This window comes from Trichomycterus rosablanca, chromosome 16, assembly GCF_030014385.1.
Source record: "Trichomycterus rosablanca isolate fTriRos1 chromosome 16, fTriRos1.hap1, whole genome shotgun sequence".
Lineage (NCBI taxonomy): Eukaryota > Metazoa > Chordata > Actinopteri > Siluriformes > Trichomycteridae > Trichomycterus > Trichomycterus rosablanca.
The window spans coordinates 9427595-9451447 of record NC_086003.1 but is presented as its reverse complement, the minus strand read 5'-3'; the positions used below and the strand labels follow the sequence as shown (position 1 = coordinate 9451447).

Here is a 23853-nt window from a genome sequence, read left to right as displayed (position 1 = left end):
TTATTTTGTAGTTTTACTTGTTTGTGGCTACCTTGTTCAAGCATTCAACATGATGAGCTCATCCTCCCTATTCTCTCAGGTACAGAGCTATACCTGACAAGTCGTGAGATGCGACCCACACTGTTAAAATTTAAAACTTACAATTTCTGTTTTGTTACATTTACATACAGTATATTCATTTTCATTTAGTGACTGAACACCTTTTAACATACCTTTGACCCTCATGTCTTTTTTTAATTAATTTTGCTGTAGTGAACCAACCTATAACAAAAATGTTAGGTGGGAGGAAGGTGGAAGGAAAAAAAGAGTACTGTGATAGAAAAACCCATACAGTCACAGGTTGAATGTGCTACAATATGAGCAGCACAGCAGCAACTAATTGTGCTGTACAGAGTCCTTACTTAATGTTACTGTCTGTGTGGAGCATGTTAATTTTAGGTCCACAAAGTTTTCTTTTCGTAGTACTTGTTTTGTTATAAATCTACAAAATGCAAGTTGATGGTAAATGAATGTGTGATTTTATGAAATATATGATTCAACCTTGCAACCTGTTTTCTAGAATAGACCCTAGTTTAACATCAACCATGATCAATTAAATAAACTATTTAATTTTAGTGCAGGTCAAATAGAACTTTATTATAAATCAAAATACAATAAGAGCAAAATAAATAAAAAGTACAACCAGCCCTTCTATGAACAAACAATTTTATGGCATAATAAAAAAAAAACAGAAAAATACATTGTAAAAAGACAATGAACATTCTAACTGCTACCATTAATGCTAACTGAAAGTTGTGTTCTAAAATAAAGACAAATAATGAGTGAAAATCCAAAAAAACGAATTTAACTAAATGCCCACTCTACAGATTTAACTTGATTATAAACGAGTCTCTCTAATGTGTAAACTCCAGCACTGAGCACTGCCTTATGAAGAAGCTAATCTGCAACAGCTAACAATGAGCTTTAACCTTGAACAAAAGGATAGATATAGATGATGCTGTACTGCTCCATAATTGTGTTCACCAGGGTGTGCTTACCACATACTGCAGTTTCCTCTTGATGCCATTTAGCACTCTTTTTCTCTGCAATATATATACACACAGACAGTCTTAACATTACTCAGAACTCATCCTCAATCACTGACTAGAAAATGGGCATAGAATAGTATGATTCATTGCATAATTATCAAAATAAATCTAATGACACTCTAAAACATGAAAGGACAGTTGGTAGCAGTGAATAGTGGTTGTCCCAACCTTACATTGATAAACAAAAAATGTAAATTGTTTTTCTGTTTTTCCAGCCTAGATTTAAACTGTGATGCCAGTAAGAAAATCACTATATAAAATACTAGTTTTATAACAACACTTGGCAGGCAGAAAAAAAATTCAAAATTACTTCATACAGAAATACAATTTTAGCAGACTGATCATTAGCATGCATGCAGTTTAGTGTCAGTTGTGTATGTGTGTTTGCATGTCCTAAGATTTCATTGTTTGTGTGTTGTAATGTGTAACTTAAAGGTACTACAGTAAGTCTTGTAAAAATTCAGCTAAATGCCATAGTGGTAGACAAGTCTAAAACAATATAGTGCTGTAGACATTGCAGTAAAAAGTAGAATCTGTGATTTGTTAATTCTCTTTGATCTATATTTGACTGGCAAAGGTAGAAAGAAAAGATTTCCAATGTTTTCACTGATCAACTACACTGTATTTTGTAAATATAAACACATTTAGAATGTAATGCCTGCAACCCAATCCAAAAAGTAGTGAAAAGTTAGAATATCCAAGTTACAGTGCTTCACAATAAGCACATAAATTGTTAACAGGTGAGGAAATCATGATTGGGTATTAAAGGAGGATCCACCAAAGGATCAGTCTGCACAAGCAATTATGGTTTGTGGTCAAACTTCATGACAGAATTGTCAATCATTTCAAAAAGAACATTTCTTCATGCAAGATTGCAAATAATTCAATCTTTTGCCATCTGCTGTTCATAATATCGTCCATGTTTCAGCTTGTTTTTGAGAAAAAATGACAGTTATCTCTACCAAAGATGAGAAGAACCATCCTGACTGTTACCAGTAAAAGGTGCAAAAGCCAACATAATATGGGGGTGCATCAGTGCCCATGGCATGGGGCACCACTGATGTGAAGGCATATGTCAGAACTTTTAAAGAGGGACACATGCTTCCATCAAGATGACGCCCTTTCCGAGGAAGTCCAAAATTATTTTAGCATTACGATGCCAGCCTGTAGGTAGTACAACAGCGTGGCTTTGTAGACACAGAATGTGTGTGCTTGACTGACCTGCCTGCAGTCCAGATTTGTCTCCAATTGAAAATGTATGGTGCAGCACAGGGGCGGCTCGTTCCTTAGGGCGATCGGGCGACCACCAAAGGGCGAAAGGGAAGAAATTTTTCTATCACAGCTGTGACTGTTCTGGATTTAGTCTTGCCTCGGAATAATGTAGTCCAATCAGCGTCAAGTTGTGTTCCGTACAGTACCGCCCCTTTCGGGGCGACATCAGCCTGAAAATCGCCCCGGATTGCTCTCATAGACTCTCATGTTAAGGCTCTTTTTTTTTAACTGCAGGCGCTGCAATACATTCTGAAAGGCTTCTGGGAGGGCACGCACTTACGTGCTTGCGTCACACGTAACCTGGTGTCGCGATCTCGTCACTATGACTACCATTACCTCAGTTCTGAGCAACTCCATCGTGTAATCAGGATAAATTAGCAACTTCAGAATTAGGGCCACCCAGACCAAATTTAAACATCAAGTGTCTACAAAGGGGGGAAAATCATATAAGTTACAAGTAAATTTCAAGTAAGTAATGTAATTTTTAAATTGTAAATTGTGATTGCACTTATTGTATCTCCCCAATTGTTTAATTGTACTTCTTTATTGATTGCACATCAGCCCCGATGCCAATCTTTATTCTGGATCTGCTGCACCTAAAATAAAATGCTATCTGATGAAGGCTGAATTAAATTGTTAGTGTAAAGTCTTTACTTAATTTTATGATGAATGGTTAAGCTGGTCTCTCTCCATGTTCAAAGTTATTTGTGAGGGCAAACTGACAGATGACTTAAGATGTTAATTATTTAAGCTTTAATTTACCCATTGAACGTGTCACCTTGGCCATCATCGCAACAGTTGCCCCCCCTGAGAGATTTGGCAGGAGCCGCCACTGGTGCAGCATATGAATAGACAAAAATTCCACTTACAAAACTGCAACAATTATTGACCTCAGTTAACCATTAAAAAGTCTCATTAAGTCTCATTAACATGTCCAGGTGGCACAGCGGCCCAGGTGGCGCATAAATGACCGGACTATGTGGGTGGGGTCTTAAAACACTGTGTAAGGACCCTGATTGGCAGATAGAGAGGCGCCTGTGCAGAGTACATGGGTGAAAAAGGGTTCTGCTAAGGGCTGCGCGTAGGTCGGAGGAGGCGTGAGCAACAATATACCCACCTCGACTGCAATCAGGGATCCCCCAGCAGCGGAAGACAAACTGACCAAGCTAAATTGGGAGAAAATGCATAACTAAAATAGAAAAAAAAAGTCACATTAACAGAAAACGGAAAGGTGATGGAACACAGGGGTAAACACACCTCTGTCCCAACAGTGTGCTGGAGCAGGGGTTTTCAACCTGTGGGGCGCGCCCCCGAGTACTTGTCTGGGGGGGCGCGAGTGCCTGACCGGGGGGCGTGGCATTACGAGATTTTTTTACTTCTAAAACTAAAGCAATTCATTTTTCTCCCACAGGAGACATATTTCATTACTCTTACTGACCACGCTCACACCACACGTTTAATGTTATTCAGTTCCGTCTGAAAAAAACCTTCAAAATAGGGCTCACAGCGAAGATAACCGGTGTCAAAAGCAACGACCGCTGTTATAGGACGTGTTTGTGTCTTTAAGAGAGACGCTCTGTTCACAGTATCGATTATAAGTGACTCGGGAGTCAATTCATTTTAAGCGCAGCGTAAGTTTCTTTTCTCAGTCATCTCTCCGTGTTTACTGTTATAATGAATGTTGCGGTTGTAAATAAACACCAACTACTACAGAACATTTTGTGTGACTCGCTTACCTTAAAAAGCTCAGGCTTAATTATACTGAGTATTACCACAGAGTCAGAGTTGTTCTGCCTGTGGAGCTAAACGTTTTCAGTCAGAGCAGATGATCCCGAACTAACCAACTTAGTAATTGATGAACTTTTGTCTATGCTCTGTGAAGTAACGTTTTCTGCTCTCATCTACATCAAAAAGCAAGAACCGCTTATGATTTACCAAAGTGAACCACAAATTTATATAATGTGCTGATAGAATCGGCTCAGATGGGGTCGGACTGTATTATCTTTTTAAAATAATATTTTCAATCAGCAAAATTATATAATGTGCACAACATTAATTACGTTCTTTTAGCTTGTCAGAAGCTTTCTCAATGATTTCTGTGTGGTGGTTGACGAAGGGGGAGGGGGGCGTGGTGCAAGTTGGGGGAGGGGGCGCGCAAGTTCACGGCTGGCACATGAAGAGGGGAGCATGTCCAAAAAGGTTGAAAACCCCTGTGCTGGAGTGTTTTGCAGGCACCAGAATCTAAATGTGTTTATATTTACAACATACAAGTTGTTAAGTAAAAACATTCTACTTTTATCAGTATAAAAATATAAGAGAATTACAGTTTTCTTTACCTGGTTAATGGACATGAATTTTTGCCTTCTTTGCTCTGTATTTAGGGTAATGTAGGGACTAATAATCTTGCCTGGATCAATGCAGGTCGACAGAGTTCTGTAGAAGCAACACAAACACAGAGGATTTAAATTTTTAAGTATTGGTTAACTGTTTAAATTCAGCTTTAGGCACCCCTATTAGTTTCATTTAATCTGGTTAAAATATTTTGCTACTACAGTTTTACTAGTTTTCACCCAATAAACACATAAAAAAGTAAAGCTGGACTGTCACAGTACATACACAAACATTTAGCTTTGTTATACAACAATTTTAGTTTTTACATGTAGAATTAAATTTATGTCTGGTCTTGAGTGCATACAAAATGATTATTAGTTATGAAACACCTACAGCTTCATCAAAACTATTCACTTAAAAACAATAAACAATGACAATATTTATCATTTTATTTAGTGGTTACAATTTAATGATTGGGCCACTCAAAAAATCACCTTTTTTCTTTAGTCTGCAGTGTTAAAATGTCTTTTAAGGAATCACTGTTAAACAAATGAGGAGCAAGGGCACCTTATGCAGCAATTCATTTAATGCACTGAAAACAGCATCTAAGAGGTGAAAGGAAATGAAGCTGCAAGAGACACAGGAAGATCGTGCCTGTGTGGAGCTGTGCAGTGCTTACACTATCTGCTGCATAGCTGTTTAATGCTGCATAATATTTTTAAATGAAAGGTGTCCTTCTTAACTTTTAAAGGTTAATGTGTAAAATTAAACGTTTCATTGAGTCTTGTGTACAATATCTTTTACACACAAGATTAATATGTTAACAGACCAGTATTCAGTTTTATAAAGTAAACCTCAGCACATTTTCATACATTTCCTTATAAATGTATGAGTTAGATTTTGTACCATCTTATCCTGACCAGGTTCATGGTCACAGAAAAGCTGGAAGAGAAGACAGTAATAACCTCCATGTGTATGGTGGGAGGGGGGCGGCACGGTGGCTAAGTGGGTAGCACTGTCGCCTCACAGCAACAAGGTCCTGGGTTCGATCCCCAGGTGGGGCGGTCCGGGTCCTCTCTGTGTGGAGTTTGCATGTTCTCCCCGTGCCTGCGTGGGTTTACTCCGGGTGCTCCGGTTTCCTCCCACAGTTCAAAAACATGCAAGTGAGGTGAATTGGAGATACTAAAAAAATTGTCCATGACTGTGTTCGATATAACCTTGTGAACTGAAGAACCTTGTGCGAAGATAAACTACCGTTTCCTGTCATGAATGTAACCAAAAGTGTAAAACATGACGTTAAAATCCTAATAAACAAACAAAAAGTATGGTGGGAGGATATATGAAGCTTTATGCTGACTGAAACAAAAGCGGGAATTGAACCCAAGACTCGAAACTACCAGTTGTTACTGAGATTTGCTAGTCCTGAAGAGCCATATTTTATGATTTCCACATAACTACGATGCATTTGTCTGTGAAACAAAATTGTTACGACAAATGACTTTTCTACTTGTCCTATTTTATACATTAAACCTTGATAATGTCATTGACAAGTGCATTTTTTTTGTTGCATTGCAGTAATCAGAGTTTATTTACTAAGTAGTTGTAGTAATTTGACAGTGTTGTTACACAGGCAGGTACAATGCTAGAGGACATCTGGAAATGTTTAGTATGATTTTATTAAATCCGAAATGCAATGCATCATGTGAGCAATTATACATTTTAATTCTTAAAAACAAAAACAAATACAGTATGTTTAACATTATGTGGAAAAATAGACCAGCAACAAAAGAATGAATTGTCATTATTTGACAAAACAAATGGCAACCATATGGATGGTGTTTCTCCAAAACATTCTGTCTTCTGTTTGGGTCTTTAGGCTTTTAAATGGCTTATACATTGTTCCTCTAAGTGTATCCATCCATCCTGTTTCTGGCTTCTTTCTCTCTTACCTTTAACTGTTCCAAGCAAAACTGTCTTTTATACTAGGACTTCAAATCTTACCATTTTTTTTCAACAGGTAACCAACCAATCATTAAACGCTGACTGACAAGCTTTGGCTAATTAAAATATTATTGTCACAATGCATTACAGAGTCTTTATGCTTTATTAATTTAAACAACAGTGTAATGTAGTGAATGTGGCAGTAATGTACTGTAGAACAGTACTACTACGAGCAGAACACTTTTAAAACATAGATTTTACAGTAGTGTTCAAAAAAATAGCAGTGATTTTAAAAAAGAGAATAAAGCACAAAGTCATTATAATAACTTTTATTTCCATAAATGCAAATGCACTGAAAATACTACACTTTCAATTCTAAATCAAAACATTAACAAAATTTAGCCAGTTTGTGTTAATCCTTTACAGAAAGTTAAGAAAAATGAATATTAGGCTGTTCAAAATAATAGCAGTGCCAGCATTTTTCTTTAAAAACTTAAAAAATTTATGTATAAACTGAAAAAAATGTTTGAGGTTTCACTTTACTTTAAATTACTGAACTAATATTTAGTGGCATAACAATTGTTTCCAAGATCTGTGTTGTATGGAGTCGACCAACTTCTGGCACCTCTGAACAGGTATTCCAGTCCAGGATGATTAGACTACATTCCACAGTTCTTCTGCAATTTTGGGTTTTGCCTCAAAAGAACGCATTTCAGATATCAGCCCACAAGTTCTCTATGGGATTGAAGTCAGGGGATTGGGCTGGCCACTCTATTACCTCAATCTTGTTTGTCTGTAACCAAGATGTTTTGGGTCATTGTCATGTTAAAACACCCATTTTAAGGACATTTCTTCTTCGACATAGGGCAACATGATCTCCTCAAGTATTCTGATATATTTAAACTGATCCATGATCCCTCGTATGCCATAAATAGGCGTAACACCATGGTATGAAAAACATCCCCATATCATCATTTTGTACCACCATGATTTACTGTCTTCACAGTGAACTTTGGCTTGAATTCAGTGCTCGAGGGTCGTCTGACATACTGTCTACGGCCACTAGACCCAAAAAGAACAATTTTGCTTTCACCAGTGCACAAAATGTTGAGCCATTTCTCTTTGGACCAGTCAATGTGTTCCTTGGCAAATTTGAACCCATTCAGGACATGTCTTTTTCTTAACAACGGGACTTTGCAAGGAGTTCTTGCTGGTAAATTGGCTTCACTTAATCATCTTCTGTACTCACTGGTAACTTCAGATGTTCCTTGATCTTTCTGGAGGTGATCATTGGCTGAGTATTTGCCAATTTGGCTATTCTTTAATCCTTTCGAACAGTAGTTCCACGCTTCCTTCTGCGTCTTTCAGGTTTTGGTTTTCACTTCAAGGCATTTGAGATAATTTTAGCTGAACAGCCGATAATTTGCTGCACTTCTCTGTATGTTTTTTCCATCTACAATCAACTTTTTAATCAAAGTACGCTGTTCATCAGAACAATGTCTGGAACAACCCATTTTACCCAGTATTTCAGAAGGAAATGCGCTATGACCAACCTGTGCAACATTTGCCACCCTCCTACCTTAAATAAGGGCCAAAATTGACACCCGTTCTTCTGCAGAATGAATGACTTCACCATCTGAACTCCTCACTGCTATTATTTTAAACAACCCCCTTTCAATCAATGATTCGATTACTCAGAATGAGCGGCATGCATGTCCTAATTGTTGGGTTTGTTTTGTTTTCATTACTCTACTACACTTTCAAGTAAATTATTTGCTACAGTGTATCACAAAAGTGAGTACACCCCTCACATTTCTGCAGATATTTAAGTATATCTTTTCATGGGACAACACTTGACAAAATGACACTTTGACACAATGAAAAGTAGTCTGTGTGCAGCTTATATAACAGTGTAAATTTATTCTTCCCTCAAAATAACTCAATATACAGCCATTAATGTCTAAACCACCGGCAACAAAAGTGAGTACACCCCTAAGAGACTACACCCCTAAATGTCCATATTAAGCACTGCCTGTCATTTTCCCTCCAAAATGTCATGTGACTCGTTAGTGTTACTAGGTCTCAGGTGTGCATAGGGAGCAGGTGTGTTCAATTTAGTAGTACAGCTCTCACACTCTCTCATACTGGTCACTGAAAGTTCCAACATGGCACCTCATGGCAAAGAACTCTCTGAGGATCTTAAAAGACGAATTGTTGCGCTACATGAAGATGGCCAAGGCTACAAGAAGATTGCCAACACCCTGAAACTGAGCTGCAGCACAGTGGCCAAGATCATCCAGCGTTTTAAAAGAGCAGGGTCCACTCAGAACAGACCTCGCGTTGGTCGTACAAAGAAGCTGAGTGCACGTGCTCAGCGTCACATCCAACTGCTGTCTTTGAAAGATAGGCGCAGGAGTGCTGTCAGCATTGCTGCAGAGATTGAAAAGGTGGGGGGTCAGCCTGTCAGTGCTCAGACCATACGCCGCACACTACATCAAATTGGTCTGCATGGCTTTCACCCCAGAAGGAAGCCTCTTCTGAAGTCTCTACACAAGAAAGCCCGCAAACAGTTTGCTGAAGACATGTCAACAAAGGACATGGATTACTGGAACCATGTCCTATGGTCTGATGAGACCAAGATTAATTTGTTTGGTTCAGATGGTCTCAAGCATGTGTGGCGGCAATCAGGTGAGGAGTACAAAGATAAATGTGTCATGCCTACAGTCAAGCATGGTGGTGGGAATGCCATGGTCTGGGGCTGCATGAGTGCAGCAGGTGTTGGGGAGTTACATTTCATTGAGGGACACATGAACTCCAATATGTACTGTGAAATACTGAAGCAGAGCATGATCCCCTCCCTCCGGAAACTGGGTCGCAGGGCAGTGTTCCAGCATGATAATGACCCCAAACACACCTCTAAGACGACCACTGCTTTATTGAAGAGGCTGAGGGTAAAGGTGATGGACTGGCCAAGCATGTCTCCAGACCTAAACCCAATAGAACATCTTTGGGGCATCCTCAAGCGGAAGGTGGAGGAGCGCAAAGTCTCGAATATCCGCCAGCTCCGTGATGTCGTCATGGAGGAGTGGAAAAGCATTCCAGTGGCAACCTGTGAAGCTCTGGTAAACTCCATGCCCAGGAGAGTTAAGGCAGTTCTGGGAAATAATGGTGGCCACACAAAATATTGACACTTCAGGAACTTTCACTAAGGGGTGTACTCACTTTTGTTGCCGGTGGTTTAGACATTAATGGCTGTATATTGAGTTATTTTGAGGGAAGAATAAATTTACACTGTTATATAAGCTGCACACAGACTACTTTTCATTGTGTCAAAGTGTCATTTTGTCAGTGTTGTCCCATGAAAATATATACTTAAATATCTGCAGAAATGTGAGGGGTGTACTCACTTTTGTGATACACTGTATGTAGACATATCACTTCTACTAAAAACAGTGATTCATCAAGTTAATGGTGTTGGACTGCTATTTTTTTGAACACACCACTGTAAATAGTCATTCTGGATCAGTCCGTAACTTAACATGCTGATCTGAGAACAGAAAGGCTTCAGTTACAAGCTCATCCTGACAACACTAGTCTTAGATGACAACACTAGATGATAAAAAGAGTTTCTAGCTTCTGTTATAGCTTAAAAGATTACCCAGAGGTCACTCTTTTTTAATACCATTTGTTTTTTAAATGGAATATCCAATAAGCTTATGGTCAGGTGTCCAAATATGTTTGGCCATATAGTGTGTGTGTACATTTATATACAGTGTATCACAAAAGTGAGTACACCCCTCACATTTCTGCAAATATTTCATTATATCTTTTCATGGGACAACACTATAGACATGAAACTTGGATATAACTTAGAGTAGTCAGTGTACAACTTGTATAGCAGTGTAGATTTACTGTCTTCTGAAAATAACTCAACACACAGCCATTAATGTCTAAATAGCTGGCAACATAAGTGAGTACACCCCACAGTGAACATGTCCAAATTGTGCCCAAATGTGTCGTTGTCCCTCCCTGGTGTCATGTGTCAAGGTCCCAGGTGTAAATGGGGAGCAGGGCTGTTAAATTTGGTGTTTTGGGTACAATTCTCTCATACTGGCCACTGGATATTCAACATGGCACCTCATGGCAAAGAACTCTCTGAGGATGTGAGAAATAGAATTGTTGCTCTCCACAAAGATGGCCTGGGCTATAAGAAGATTGCTAACACCCTGAAACTGAGCTACAGCATGGTGGCCAAGGTCATACAGCGGTTTTCCAGGACAGGTTCCACTCGGAACAGGCTTCGCCAGGGTCGACCAAAGAAGTTGAGTCCACGTGTTCGGCGTCATATCCAGAGGTTGGCTTTAAAAAATAGACACATGAGTGCTGCCAGCATTGCTGCAGAGGTGGAAGACGTGGGAGGTCAGCCTGTCAGTGCTCAGACCATTCGCCGTACACTGCATCAACTCGGTCTGCATGGTCGTCATCCCAGAAGGAAGCTGACTCACAAGAAAGCCCGCAAACAGTTTGCTGAAGACAAGCAGTCCAAGAACATGGATTACTGGAATGCCCTGTGGTCTGACGAGACCAAGATAAACTTGTTTGGCTCAGATGGTGTCCAGCATGTGTGGCGGCGCCCTGGTGAGAAGTACCAAGACAACTGTATCTTGCCTACAGTCAAGCATGGTGGTGGTAGCATCATGGTCTTGGGCTGCATGAGTGTTGCTGGCACTGGGGAGCTGCAGTTCATTGAGGGAAACATGAATTCCAACATGTACTGTGACATTCTGAAACAGAGCATGATCCCCTCCATTCGAAAACTGGGCCTCATGGCAGTTTTCCAACAGGATAACGACCCCAAACACAACCTCCAAGATGACAACTGCCTTGCTGAGGAAGCTGAAGGTAAAGGTGATGGACTAAACCCAATTGAGCACGTGTGGCGCATCCTCAAGTGGAAGATGGAGGAGTTCAAGGTGTCTAACATCCACCAGCTCCGTGATGTCATCATGGAGGAGTGGAAGAGGATTCCAGTAGCAACCTGTGCAGCTCTGGTGAATTCCATGCCCAGGAGGGTTAAGGCAGTGCTGGATAATAATGGTGGTCACACAAAATATTGACACTTTGGGCACAATTTGGACATGTTCACTGTGGGGTGTACTCACTTATGTTGCCAGCCATTTAGACATTAATGGCTGTGTGTTGAGTTATTTTCAGAAGACAGTAAATCTACACTGCTATACAAGCTGTACACTGACTACTCTAAGTTATATCCAAGTTTTATTTCTATAGTGTTGTCCCATGAAAAGATATAATGAAATATTTGCAGAAATGTGAGGGGTGTACTCACTTTTGTGATACACTGTATATGAGCAGCTCAGTGGTTAAAGTATTGGACTAGTAATCAAAAGGTTGCTGTTTCAAGCCCCACCACCACCAGGTTCCCACAGTTGGGCCCCTAAGCAAGGCTTTTAACCCTTTATTGAGTTTAGTCATATTTGTAAGATGCTTTGAATTAAAGTGTCTCCTAAATGCAGCAAATGTAAAAAATACACATACATACATACAACTACACCAATCAGGCATAACATTATAACCACCTTCCTAATATTGTGTTGGTCCCCCGTTTGCTGCCCCATACGCAACAAACTGCGATGCACTGTTTATTTCTAACAGAACCAGCATTGACTTCTTTAGCAATCTGAGCTACAGTAGCTCGTCTGTTGGATCTGACCACACGGGCCAGCCTTCGCTCCCCACGTGCATCAATGAGCCCTGGCCGCCCATTACCATTTTGATAGATATTGACCACTGCAGTCCGGGAACACCCCACAAGAGCTGCAGTTTTGGAGATCTAGCCATCACAATTTGGCCCTTGTCAAACTCGCTCAAACTCATTTTTTCTGTTTCTAACACATTAACTTTGAGGATAAAATGTTCACTTGCTGCCTAATATATCCCACTAACAGGTGCCGTGATTAAGAGATAATCAGTGTTATTCACTTCACCTGTCAGTGGTCATAATGTTATTCCTGTTCGGTGTATATCTATAAAACCACTGACACCAAAGTTTTTTTTTACCTTAATATTATCATTATTATTGTTGTATTGTGCTTAAGGTTTAATGATGAGGCTGGAAGAGCACTTTTTATATGAGCAAAAAATATATTAACCCAGTGTACAGTGGGACTTATGAGAGACAATGCACTCACATCTTAGGTCCGAATATCAATTGAAAGTTTATGGCGGCCCTAACTGTGATGACACTTGTTTTTACAGTTTGAGTAGGGCAGTCTCTTAGATGTATTTTCTGGATGGCAGTTTATACCTGGGCTCCAAGTGCTGTGAAATCAGACATTTTTCACTATAGAGAGGGGTTGGTCATTGAGCTTGGCTGTAATCCCTTCAACCTTTGGGTTGTCTACTGGGAGTCTGCTGCCTGGTGCTGTCTTCTGTCTAACAGCTAGCATAAACTCCTAGTTCTCTTCAATGTAAAACATATGCGGGTGCTTGATCAAACTGGTTGTACTGTACAATGCAACCATACTTCCACCCCTCGGCACACTGGCTTTACTCACATTAGCGGTCATGCTTTTTGGCATTTCCAGACCAAATATCTTCAAACAAATTACATTTTACTCAAACCAAAAGCTAATGTTACTTTCTCAGATACAGACTAAAGTTCACCACTTCAAAATTCAGTCCCATACACAGAAGAGTGTGATAAAGTGCAGTTTTCATTTAATTTTCAAAACTGAATTTTTTTTCTTCAGGTATAATAATTTAATTTTAGTAAAAATATCCTCTAAGCCACCCAAAGAGGGTTTCTTCCTTGTAATATTTAGGGAGTTTTCCCTCTGCTTATTTGGGTGTTCTTGTCTTAGAATCTGTAAAAGATGCTTTGAGACAATGTATATAGTAAAAAGTGCCATACAAATAAATTTGACTTGAAAAACCATAGTGTCCAACCATCCTAGAATGCAGTCATCCAGTCTACTAAATGTAGTTTGTAATAATAGTCTTAGTCTATCATCAAGATACCCAATTATTTGTTCTTGCTCGTTCACAGAGCTAATCATTGATGTAAAACTGATATCCTGTGCTGACTAAGAACTTCTTGGGTTCTTCTGGAAAAAAAACTTTCTCTGCCTAAAAGCTTATCAAAATAACTACTCTTAGTTGCCTAAAATGCAGAAGAGTGCGCTAAAACCAGCTGACTTATTCACTCCATAACATCTGGCACTGTAACAAAAATGTATTAAACCAAGAGCAACAATTTATTTACAACTTTATTCCTTTTATAAAAAGAGAACACAATAAAGATGCAGATTTCCTGCTGCAGTAACATGCCAGATAGGGATGCATTAATCTTAACTTTTAGATATGATTATTTCATAAATATTCAAGGTCTATGTAAAATATCAAAGGCATGACAGTTATAAGCTATACCTATGCCAATTAAATACATCAGCTGCAACAGCACTACTCCATATCAGATTGGTGCATCCCTAATGCAAAAGAATCACTTCTTTTTAATTATTGGCTTTGACATTTTATACAAAGCTTTGCAAAATTCATTACTTAAAGCAATATCATGGTTTGCTGTTTACAAATCAAATAATTGAAACAATGTGTACTTGAAATGTTTAATGTAAAGCACAAAACATAAACTTATTTAAAAAAAACTACCTATGCCATCAAGGCAGAAAAATAGATGTTGAAGCAAACAATTGGGATTCTTACAATTCTTAAGCCTATGTAAGGAACTCATACATTAATGTATGCAAAACCCAGCCTTTAAAAAAGAAAAAGCACAAACATAAAATGCAGATGGAACAATACAGCTACACAGAGCAAACATGGACTCGATGCTTTTGCTTTAGTCAAACATTTAAAAACACTTTCAACCAATATAAAGATATGTGATGCATGATACATTTATTTTTAACAGAATCATTTTTAAAATGGCACATTGTTAATATTCAGTTCTCTAATTTAACAACTGTGCCAGCAGCAACCAAATCAGAGCATGTCTACAAATAAAGTACCTGGAAATTTGCATCGTCAACCAATCTAAGAGACTGGATTACAAACCCAATTTTGTAAAATTTAATAAAAACAAAAAACAGTGATTGTGATTGCTCTCTTGAACCTTTATTTAACAAAAAAATTTTTTGTTACTGTTTTGGATGACCAACTTGCTTTTAATTTACAAATATAAACTAAACAAATGTTAGGACAGGGGTAAAATGACATTAAAAGTCAATCAATTTCATAACATTCTACAATAAACAAGTGAATCGGTAACAGGTAAAGTTATCATGTTGTTATACATAATATTTTGAAACAATTCAGGAAATTAAAAAAAAATAGGGCAAGGCCAGAAAACACTGTCACTGTGCAAGACCTCAAGTGGCACTGCATTAGAAACTGTCCTGCTACTTTAGTAGCCATCTGGGCTCATAAGTACTTCGCTAAACTGTTGTCACTTACTACAGTCCACTGCTGAATAAAAAAAAATGCAACATCACACACAAAGAGAGAGTCATACATCAGTTTATGCAGAAACACTGCAAAGTGTTCTGGACTGAAGCTTATCTCAGATGAAGTGAAAAACACTAGTCAAATAAGTTGGTGTTTTAGCTTGTTTTCAGGAAAAATAAACATCGAGTTCTCTGTGCCAAAGACAAAAAAAACCCATCCAGGCTGTTATCAGTGAAAGGTTATGTTATCGGTCATGGTATGTATTTGCATTAGTCCCCTTGACAGAGCTGACCATTGAAAATGTATGGTGCATCATGAAAAGAAGCAAACAACAGCAACCGGGGAATGTTGAGCAGCTGAAGTCTTGTATGAAGCAAGAATAGGTATTAACTCCACTTGCAGAATTGTAACAATTAGTATCATCAGTTCCTAAACACTACACTACTACTACTACTACTAAAGTGTGATTTATAGGCAAGACTATCCCAGTGGTAAACATGCCCCTCTCCCAACCTTTTGGAGTGTGTCACCAGCATCAAATTTGTTTAACTGTTGTTTACATTAACAAAAAATAATCAAGTTGGTCAGTGGAAAAAAATGCAGCTATTTTCTTTGTACTTAGTTCAGTTAAATAAAAGTTCAAAAGAAACAACAAATCACATATTCTAGTTTTTATTGAATTTTATAAAATGTCCCCACTTTTCTGAAAACAAACATGTTCCACAAACATAACACGTGTTTTGTTTTACTACCTATAAGTGCCAAGTTACCTTTTCTGGCCAACAACCAGGTTGGCAAGTGAGTAAACAAACTTTGAAATGTATAAAACAGTGTATTTATAAGATGACATTTAGTGCCCGAATCTCATTTTTAAAAGTTCAATTGCATTTATGAAACTGCTCAGAACTAAAATATGAGTAATTCACAAACCAACAGCTGACAATTTGCAGTTATAACAAAGCCCACACACTTCTTGAAAGAATTTTGGAGAATGTCTTACATTTATACATTTATTTATGTGCCCAGTTATTAAAAAAACAGATTTAAAAGGACATTAGGATATTAGATGACTTGCAATCAACATTTTTATTTTCAAAACATTTAATAGGTTTGATGTCAGTGTTCTGTGGAGGGCACTGGAGTTCCTCCACACCAAACTTGCCAAATTGTGTTTTTACAAACCTCATTGTTTGCAAAGTGGATGCTGGATTGGGCCTGTTTTAAATAGTTGCAACAAATTTAAAGGCATATAATTTATTTTGTATAACTGATGTAATGCAGTGGGTTAGCAATAATTCTTTAACAACAATACCTTCATGTGTTCAACATTTGAGTATATTATTAACTGTAAGACTGGGCATGCATGCTGGAGTATTTACTTGCCTGAAAGGCTAGCTTATGATTTTGTGCCAACTCATGTACACACATATTAAAAAAACATTGTGTGACAAAATGAATAGTTGGTAAGCATCTTTATTCTAATTGTCATCACATAAGAAGTTTCCTAATTCACATTTTCCCATATTTTGCCCATCTCATCAAGTAAACCAAGAAAGTTGGGCTGCTGATCTGCTAAATGATTTGTGCAGGTAAAAATACATGCATGGGCCTATGCTGTCCTTTTGCAGGTTAAGGTAATCAACACCTGTTAGAATGCCCTTATAGGACATACCATAATGATCTCTGTGCCTAACCTGGAAACTGTTCCACACTTTTCCACTGCAAAAGAGTCAGATGCTCAAGGGAGTCATTTTTGACATGACAACTTAAGTTATTGAAATGACAACCAAAGTAGTGCAAAGATTTAAGACTGTTGGGTGGAGGGGAGAGAGGTTTTAATCATAAATCAGAGGTCTGGCAAAGAAACAATTAACAGCATAGCTCTATATTTTAACCATTCATACTTTGATCCAACAGTGAATGGACAGAACGGGAAAGAAGATATTTGGTTCAGATCATGTGCCATTTGGTTCTGCAACAGAAAACATATTGTATTGTGGAGCAAAAATAATAATATCTATTGTATGGCATAATTTGTGTATCATTACATCCCTAACAAAGCAATAAAACTATTGCCATTTTAATATGGCATATTAGTAAACTGGTTTGACTCTTCAGCAAGTGGAAATGTGGGTCACTTCTCCAAATGATTCCCTAGTGTTCCACTGTCTTAATGAAAAAGTGGTAAAAAAGCAGAAGGTGAAGAAAGAAAACCTGTACTCACTGGCTGGACTTTTTATCTGTTCTCTGCTGCTCTGGTCTCCTTTCTTCACCTGACTCTACATCTGTCTCATCTATGCACTTCTCCTGCTTTTTCTCTTTCCCTTCACTCATCCTTTCAGTTTCTTCCTGCACGTTTCGGAGCTGCACATGATTGGTCTTAATAGCAGGCTGTGCTAAGACTGTAACCTGATCTCTCCGCAGTCGTTTTACACTAGCACCGAAATGTGGCTGGGACAGAGAAAGGGGCAAGGGAACACATGAGAGGTGAGAGGGGTTAGAGAGCGGTTGTACAGACTGGTGTGGGGGTTTTGAGGATGAGTGTCTGGACAAGCAAGTTGGTTGGTCCCGTTGTCCTCTCTGTACACAACTGTGTAAACTGTGCTGGTCGTACGAATCTGTTGAGGGTGCCCAATGTTCCCTTGCAGCTATAGGTGTCTCTAAGGGGAAGCTAATAGGTTTATTTACAACAAGAGGGGAAGGACATACAGTACTTATAACCTCTTTAAGAGGAATTCTATCTCTGTTCTGAACGTTGCTTGGCAAATCCAGTGGTGTGGTTTCCCTAACTTTGTCAATATTGTAGTTCTCAGGCTTCATCAGAAAGAGGTTCTGGTGCTGTGCTTGGCATTCAGGCTCCTGAGGGGCCATAGCACAAATAACTGGTGAGTCAGAACTTGTTCTGTCTCTTTGTCTTTCTGATTCTGAAGCCTTATCTATGTCTAAACTGTTACGTCTCTGCTCATTGAAGGCCTTTTCCACTTGTCCACATGTCCTTTTCTCCTTTGTAACACAATAATTGGTTGATATTGGTCCTTCAGTCTTCACCTTATTGTTATAAAATGATCTCGGCTGGTTTGCAGGCACTGATGTGATTTGTTGTGGTCGCTCTTGCACCAGCATTGGGTCAGTGTGTTGGAGTCCGTGTGTGGTCTCAGAAGTTTCCTCCTTTATTCTAACATTATTTTCTTCATGTGTGGTTACTGTTTCTTTATCTTTATTCTGTGAACCTATTGATAATTGCATAGGTGACACTTTTGCTTTTTCAGCTAAGAACCGACGAATCTCTTGCTCAATGCTGTCATCACTATCCACTGAACTACTGTCCTCTTTCACTTGCAAAGGCTGGATAGAAGACAGAGAGACTGTCATCTTAGATCGATGTTGGTCTCCAGGGCCCTTTACGGGGTCTGTTACACTTTGTTTAGGCATTTTGCTGCTTTCCTGCGATATAAGAACTTTGTGTTTGTCATCTCCTGATATGCTTGCTGCAGATTTGCTGCATTTCAGAGTTTTTAAGAGTTTGGTCGTGACAGGTTTATGTTTTTTGTCAGGACCCGACAACTGTGTGGCCATCAGACATTTTTGTGTCTTCAGTTTTAAGTCTCGTACTTTCTTTTTTACTTTCTTCTTTGTCTTAAGCAAATCTTTAATCGCTGCGTCGAGATCTTCGTCACTATCCAATGAGCTGCTCTTATCGCTGCTATCTTTTAAGCCAATCAGAGCCCCTGAAGAATTTAAAGTGCCAATAGAGACAGAGCTAGAATCCTTGTCCTTGGTTGTGGAGTCTTCTGTCAGAGAGCATGTGGACTTCTGTTTGGGCTTGCTATGCTTCAGCATGACTGGACTACTGGTGCTGGCTTTCATAACAGGAAGATCAATCTGGGTAATGTCCTTTGGATGAGCTTCCTTTTTAAGCATATTACCAGCAATTTCTTTTTTACCACTCCTGCTATCTACCTCTCTGTGCTTTCTTTTCCGTGAGAGAGACAGCCTTAGTGCTTTGCTTTGATCCTTCACATTCTTGTTCTGTGAGGCTTTAGCACCTGAGAGTACTTTGGAGCAATCAGAGGTGGGCACCACCCCATGTTCATGCAGCTTTGCTTTGTGCTCCAGAAATTTTCTGATCTCTTGCTCGATTCCATCCTCACTATCCACAGAGCTCTCATCAGTCTTTTCATCTGGTTGGGGCAAAAGATTTGCAGAAAATAATGATGAAGTCTCTGCTACAGAGCTTTTAGCTAAGTTCCCAGTGGGTTCAAATGCTGCAGGCATGACAGTCTTGGAAATGTCCAAGATAGCCTCAGCACACATCAGCTCAGCTGTGGTGGTAACCATAAGAGTGGAGTGGATCTGCTGCTCAACAAACGGCTCTTTAACTTTTTCTCTAGCTTTTAGACAGTCTGTGGATGACATGTTCAAAGAGTGGTTTACATGTCTTGGTGAAGCACACTTCACCTCTCTCTGTTCTATCACATTTTTCTTCCTATTGTTGCTGCTCTTTTTCTTTACCAGGTTTTTATGTGGCTGAATGCTGGTGTGCTGCGTAGCCAACTGAAGACTTGGTTTGGTTTGAAGTTTATGTTCCTTTTCTTGTTGGTAGTGCTGAATGGCCTCCTCAATGCCATCATCACTGCTGGAATCTTGGTGCAAAAAGTTCTCGTGACGTTCTTTCTCCTTTTGCTGAAACTTTTGAATGGCCTCTTCAATACCATCATCACTGCTAGAATCAAACTCCTCCTGTTCCACTTTTAGCTTAATGTGAGGGGTTGTTTTGTCCTTACAGGGCAAAAAGGATGTAGATTCTCTCTGTACCCAAGAACAAGTTATAGCTTTTGAAGGCAAGATTTTAGCTCTATGAGTTTTTTTATACTGATTTTCTTTGCTTGACTTCTTTTTTAAGTCCACCAAAGGCTGAATTCCTGTTGAACCTTTCACATCACTGTTGCTAGAAGTCTGCTTGTTGATATGTAAAAGCTGTTTAGGAGAATCTGGCATACAGGTGCCTCCCCGCCGAACCTTAGTTATCTGTCCAGAACTTGCTTTTGGATCCGTTTTATGCTTGTGGTCCACTTTCTCTTTTAAGTACTCCTGGATAGCCTCCTCAATCCCCCGGTCTACAGAATCATCACTGTCAGAGCTTTCACTGGCATCTGAGCAAGATGTCTGAAGCTTAGCACTGTCTTTATCTGTTCGATGGGGCCTTGTTAATGCTTCCATGAGGTGAGGTGTACGGCCACCGTGCCTGGGCATTTCAAAGCCGGACTGGGCACTGGCATCTGCTGGCACTTTATCACTCATGTCTGAGGACTGTGTACTTCGAAGGCCATCAATGATCATCTGGACTTTGTGAGCAATGGGAGAACCACTGGAGGTGGCAAAATCACTGTCTGAAGTACTGTCATTAAAGCAGAAAGGCAGGCTTAAGCTCTTAGCAGACCTCCATTCTGAGTGAACTGCCACTGGAGGAACTGTCTTCAGAAACATTATAGACTGAGAGGAAATGAAAGGGGTTTAGGGAACCCTTTTTCTGATCGGTCACATCCTGGGGAAAAAATACAAAAAAAAGTAAGTTAGCCAGTTCAATTCTCCTTCATTCTGTAGCTGTTACAATAGTATTTCAGTACCAGCAGCAGTGTCCCCAACTAATTATCATAATAAATTATGTTACACAATTAAAAGAGAGCACTAAATTTACACGCAACTAGCAGGCCTAAGCAACAAGTAATAAATGACATGATTGTTCCTTTACTGATGAAAAAATAACTAAACATATGTTCTCTATGGGCAAAAATTTGTCATGCAGAAGTAGCTGCATTTCTTGTAGTTATTAGTTAACAAATAAAAATAATAACAATTCCAAAAACTAAACTTGCATAAATCTGTTTTGCATAAATCTATCTGTGAATTAGTTTTTCTTTACCGGGGTGGTTTTTGTCATGTAAACATTCAAAATATGTGTCAAATGGTTGCTACAGTAACAGTAATAGTAACAGGTTCATTGCTTGGATGTAGTTCAGCAGTTGGTAAGGTGTAGCTACGTGAATGCCAAGGTGCACTTGGATTACTATGCTGTAGCAAGGTGGTTGCTAGGGTGTGTCCAAGTATGCATGTGTGGTGAGGGACGTCAAGGTAAATGTGTGTGCAAGCTTGTTGTTGATGGAATTTGAATACTTTTGCTCAGATGGGTGACTGAATATGTATGCTGGGGTAAGTACTTTCCTTCACATAAGTAATAAAAATCAAGTTCATGACACGATAACGTCACAAAAAATTGTTCAATGAAAAACTACAACTAAAAGGTAACTGTATGCATAATAATGCTACAAAAATACTTACACCTTGAAATATTTCTAAAGATCTGATATTCAGGTGCATGTCTAGCAGCAGAATTCTAAGTGCCCTGGCTCAATTCCTAAAATAAAAACATTGTGATTTTGCCATTTGTAGGTATGGCACAACAGTATACAAATCATTTTAACTGCACACTTTATAATACTAATTTTATTATTACTATTGTTATTGATGTTGTATCATAGATATTTTAAATATTATTTAAAATGTATTAACTTTATGGTTAATTAACATCTTCTTGCTATTTTTACTTGTTTACATATATTAAGTCCTCAAAGCTTTAAGAGTCTCCTCCATTCAAATCAGTTTATACAAATTGCACAAGTATCGCTATGCACTCACTCTTGTTATACTAATATCCTTATTTTTATGTCTTCTAAAGCAAAAATCAGTAGCCTACGCTTTATTTATGACCGGAACAAGAAAATTATTAAATGTTATATTCAAATAGTCACGCAAAAAGACATTAACATGTTGCAACCCGCAACCCTCACATGGCTAGAACCAAACAGGTGAATCAGTCACGTGTAAAGCGATGCTTCTGTGTGTAACGAGTTTTGAATCGACAAAGCAGCACAAGTGCAGTTTTTATCATGTTATCTGTTCCTACAGACGCGGCGACCACTGGAGAAACAACAACTTGTCTAAAAACATATTCTACATTCTACACGTCAGTAAAAGCCACGGGTCATTTTTATGTCCTAGGAAACAAAATTGCTATATTTTCCTCACAAAATCGCAACTTAGATGTTACAATCTAGCAATTACATTGTGTTAATGTTCATCATTCGCACGCCATTAGCATCCGCAGCTTCGGCTCCAAGCGTCCGAAAAGCATCAAAACATCGATATTAAATTAGGTATTTCTATATATAATTGTAACACCAAAGTTGTTAAGTATTTATAAGGAAAATATCGCATAACTGATTTGTCATAACTCTAGCTTCATTCAATACCTCCAAATTGCTAGGCTTCGAAGTCTAAGCGTCACACCGCGCTGTCCGCGCATTGCTAGCGGCTCAAGCTGCACGGCTCACCGCGGAACTGAGCTAAGATACACCGCAGAGAAGCCGGCTTCCGTTTCGCTGCCTGTTCGCTCATCCAAAGATTCTAGTTTAAGGGTTTTTCTAGCCCAAAAGCGGCCACGTTCAGTCAAATCCCAGACCACAGCCTACTAACAACGTCAATGTTAAAAAATAACAAAAAAGAAACAAAACACCGACTTAGAAAAACGACAACTTTTGCTTCGTCCTCCTAGCGAGAGTCTCGGGGATGCAAGGCTCAGCGCGGGCCTCTAAGCCACTCGCGAGCCGGTTGGGTGTTTTAGACTCTTTTTGTATCGTCCACATTATGAAATTAAAAATAATACACATCATTTTCACAACCATTCAGCGTACTCACCTGTAACTGATAAAACAGCTGGTTTTTGTGCTTATTTATTAAACAGCCGCTTGCAATATTATTTCTTAAATATTCCGGTTTCCACACGGCACTATCGCGCGCAGAAAATGAACGTTCTCGCGCAGCCGTGGCTTCCTCCTTACCATGGAGAGCTCAGTTAAAGCTACAGTACCCTTTAAAACCAAGGGAATGCGCTATATTAAAGACCACAATCATTTTACTTAGAACAAAAAGTTTGCTAGCTGTTAAATGCTACATAAGGTGTTGATACAATATAATTGCTATATTTTAGACTAAAATATAAATATATACTCATATAAAGAAAATGAGATACTGACACATCACATATAAAATATTACAAGACTTGGCAATTGGCAAAAAGTTACAGCGATTACTTAATTAACTGACAATCAGCATTTTGACCCATTCTAATGATTTAAAAGTATTTTAACATAAATTGGACTTGCACTCCTGAAAAAAAACATTCTAAATGGGACTCATTTGGTGAAATAGCATTGGGTAATACAGTAGACCCTTGACTTGCAAATTTAATTGGTTCCAAAGGGCTGTTCTTAAGTCAAAATGATCATTAGTTAAACCTATTTTTCCCATAAGAAATAATGTAAATAGAATTAATCCGTGCCAGACCTCCCAAACCACCCCCTTTCTAATGTCTTAAATGGTCTTTTTTGTTAGAAAACAAGTATATTTTCCCTTAAATCTTAAATTATAGAATAGACATTCCTGTAATAAACAATAATAAACAACAATACACAGTAGTACTGTACATAAAAAACACACATCTCAGTACAGTACGTGTGCTGTACTATACACCATAATAAATTTCCTCCTTTTTTTTAATAAAATGTATCTACCAGAAACAACAATAACTCTCTATTATTTTCTTCTTTATTTCAATAGTGTTGTATTTTGTAGGTGTAATTGCATGAAAGGAACGGCCTTTCCCAAACCGTTCCCTCCTCAC

General features: G+C 38.7%; 1 protein-coding gene across 2 annotated transcripts; it reads right to left on the bottom strand.

Moving 5' to 3' along the window:
* Window positions 1-622: 622 nt before the first annotated feature.
* On the bottom strand, window positions 623-22953 carry ppp1r26 (protein phosphatase 1, regulatory subunit 26). 2 transcript variants are annotated; one of them, XM_063011846.1, is made up of 4 exons: window positions 22869-22953; window positions 17338-20658; window positions 4697-4793; window positions 623-1082 (listed from the first exon to the last, which is right to left on the bottom strand). In XM_063011846.1, exons 2-4 carry the CDS (start codon window positions 20598-20600, stop codon window positions 1020-1022), a joined length of 3423 nt encoding a protein of 1140 aa, XP_062867916.1. In that variant the 5' UTR covers window positions 20601-20658; window positions 22869-22953; the 3' UTR covers window positions 623-1019. The 2 variants fall into 2 exon arrangements, with proteins under 2 accessions (XP_062867916.1, XP_062867917.1); XM_063011847.1 differs by lacking the exons at window positions 623-1082; window positions 4697-4793 and adding an exon at window positions 13948-17085.
* Window positions 22954-23853: the final 900 nt, after the last annotated feature.

Coding starts and splice junctions, on each gene's coding strand:
- ppp1r26 (XM_063011846.1), bottom strand. CDS start 20,600: ATGTTTCTGAAGACAGTTCCTCCAGTGGCAGTTCACTCAGAATGGAGG. Junction 4,794..17,337: donor ACAGATAAAAAGTCCAGCCA/GTGAGTACAGGT, acceptor TTGCTTCTACAG/AACTCTGTCGACCTGCATTG. Junction 1,083..4,696: donor AATTCATGTCCATTAACCAG/GTAAAGAAAACT, acceptor TATATATTGCAG/AGAAAAAGAGTGCTAAATGG.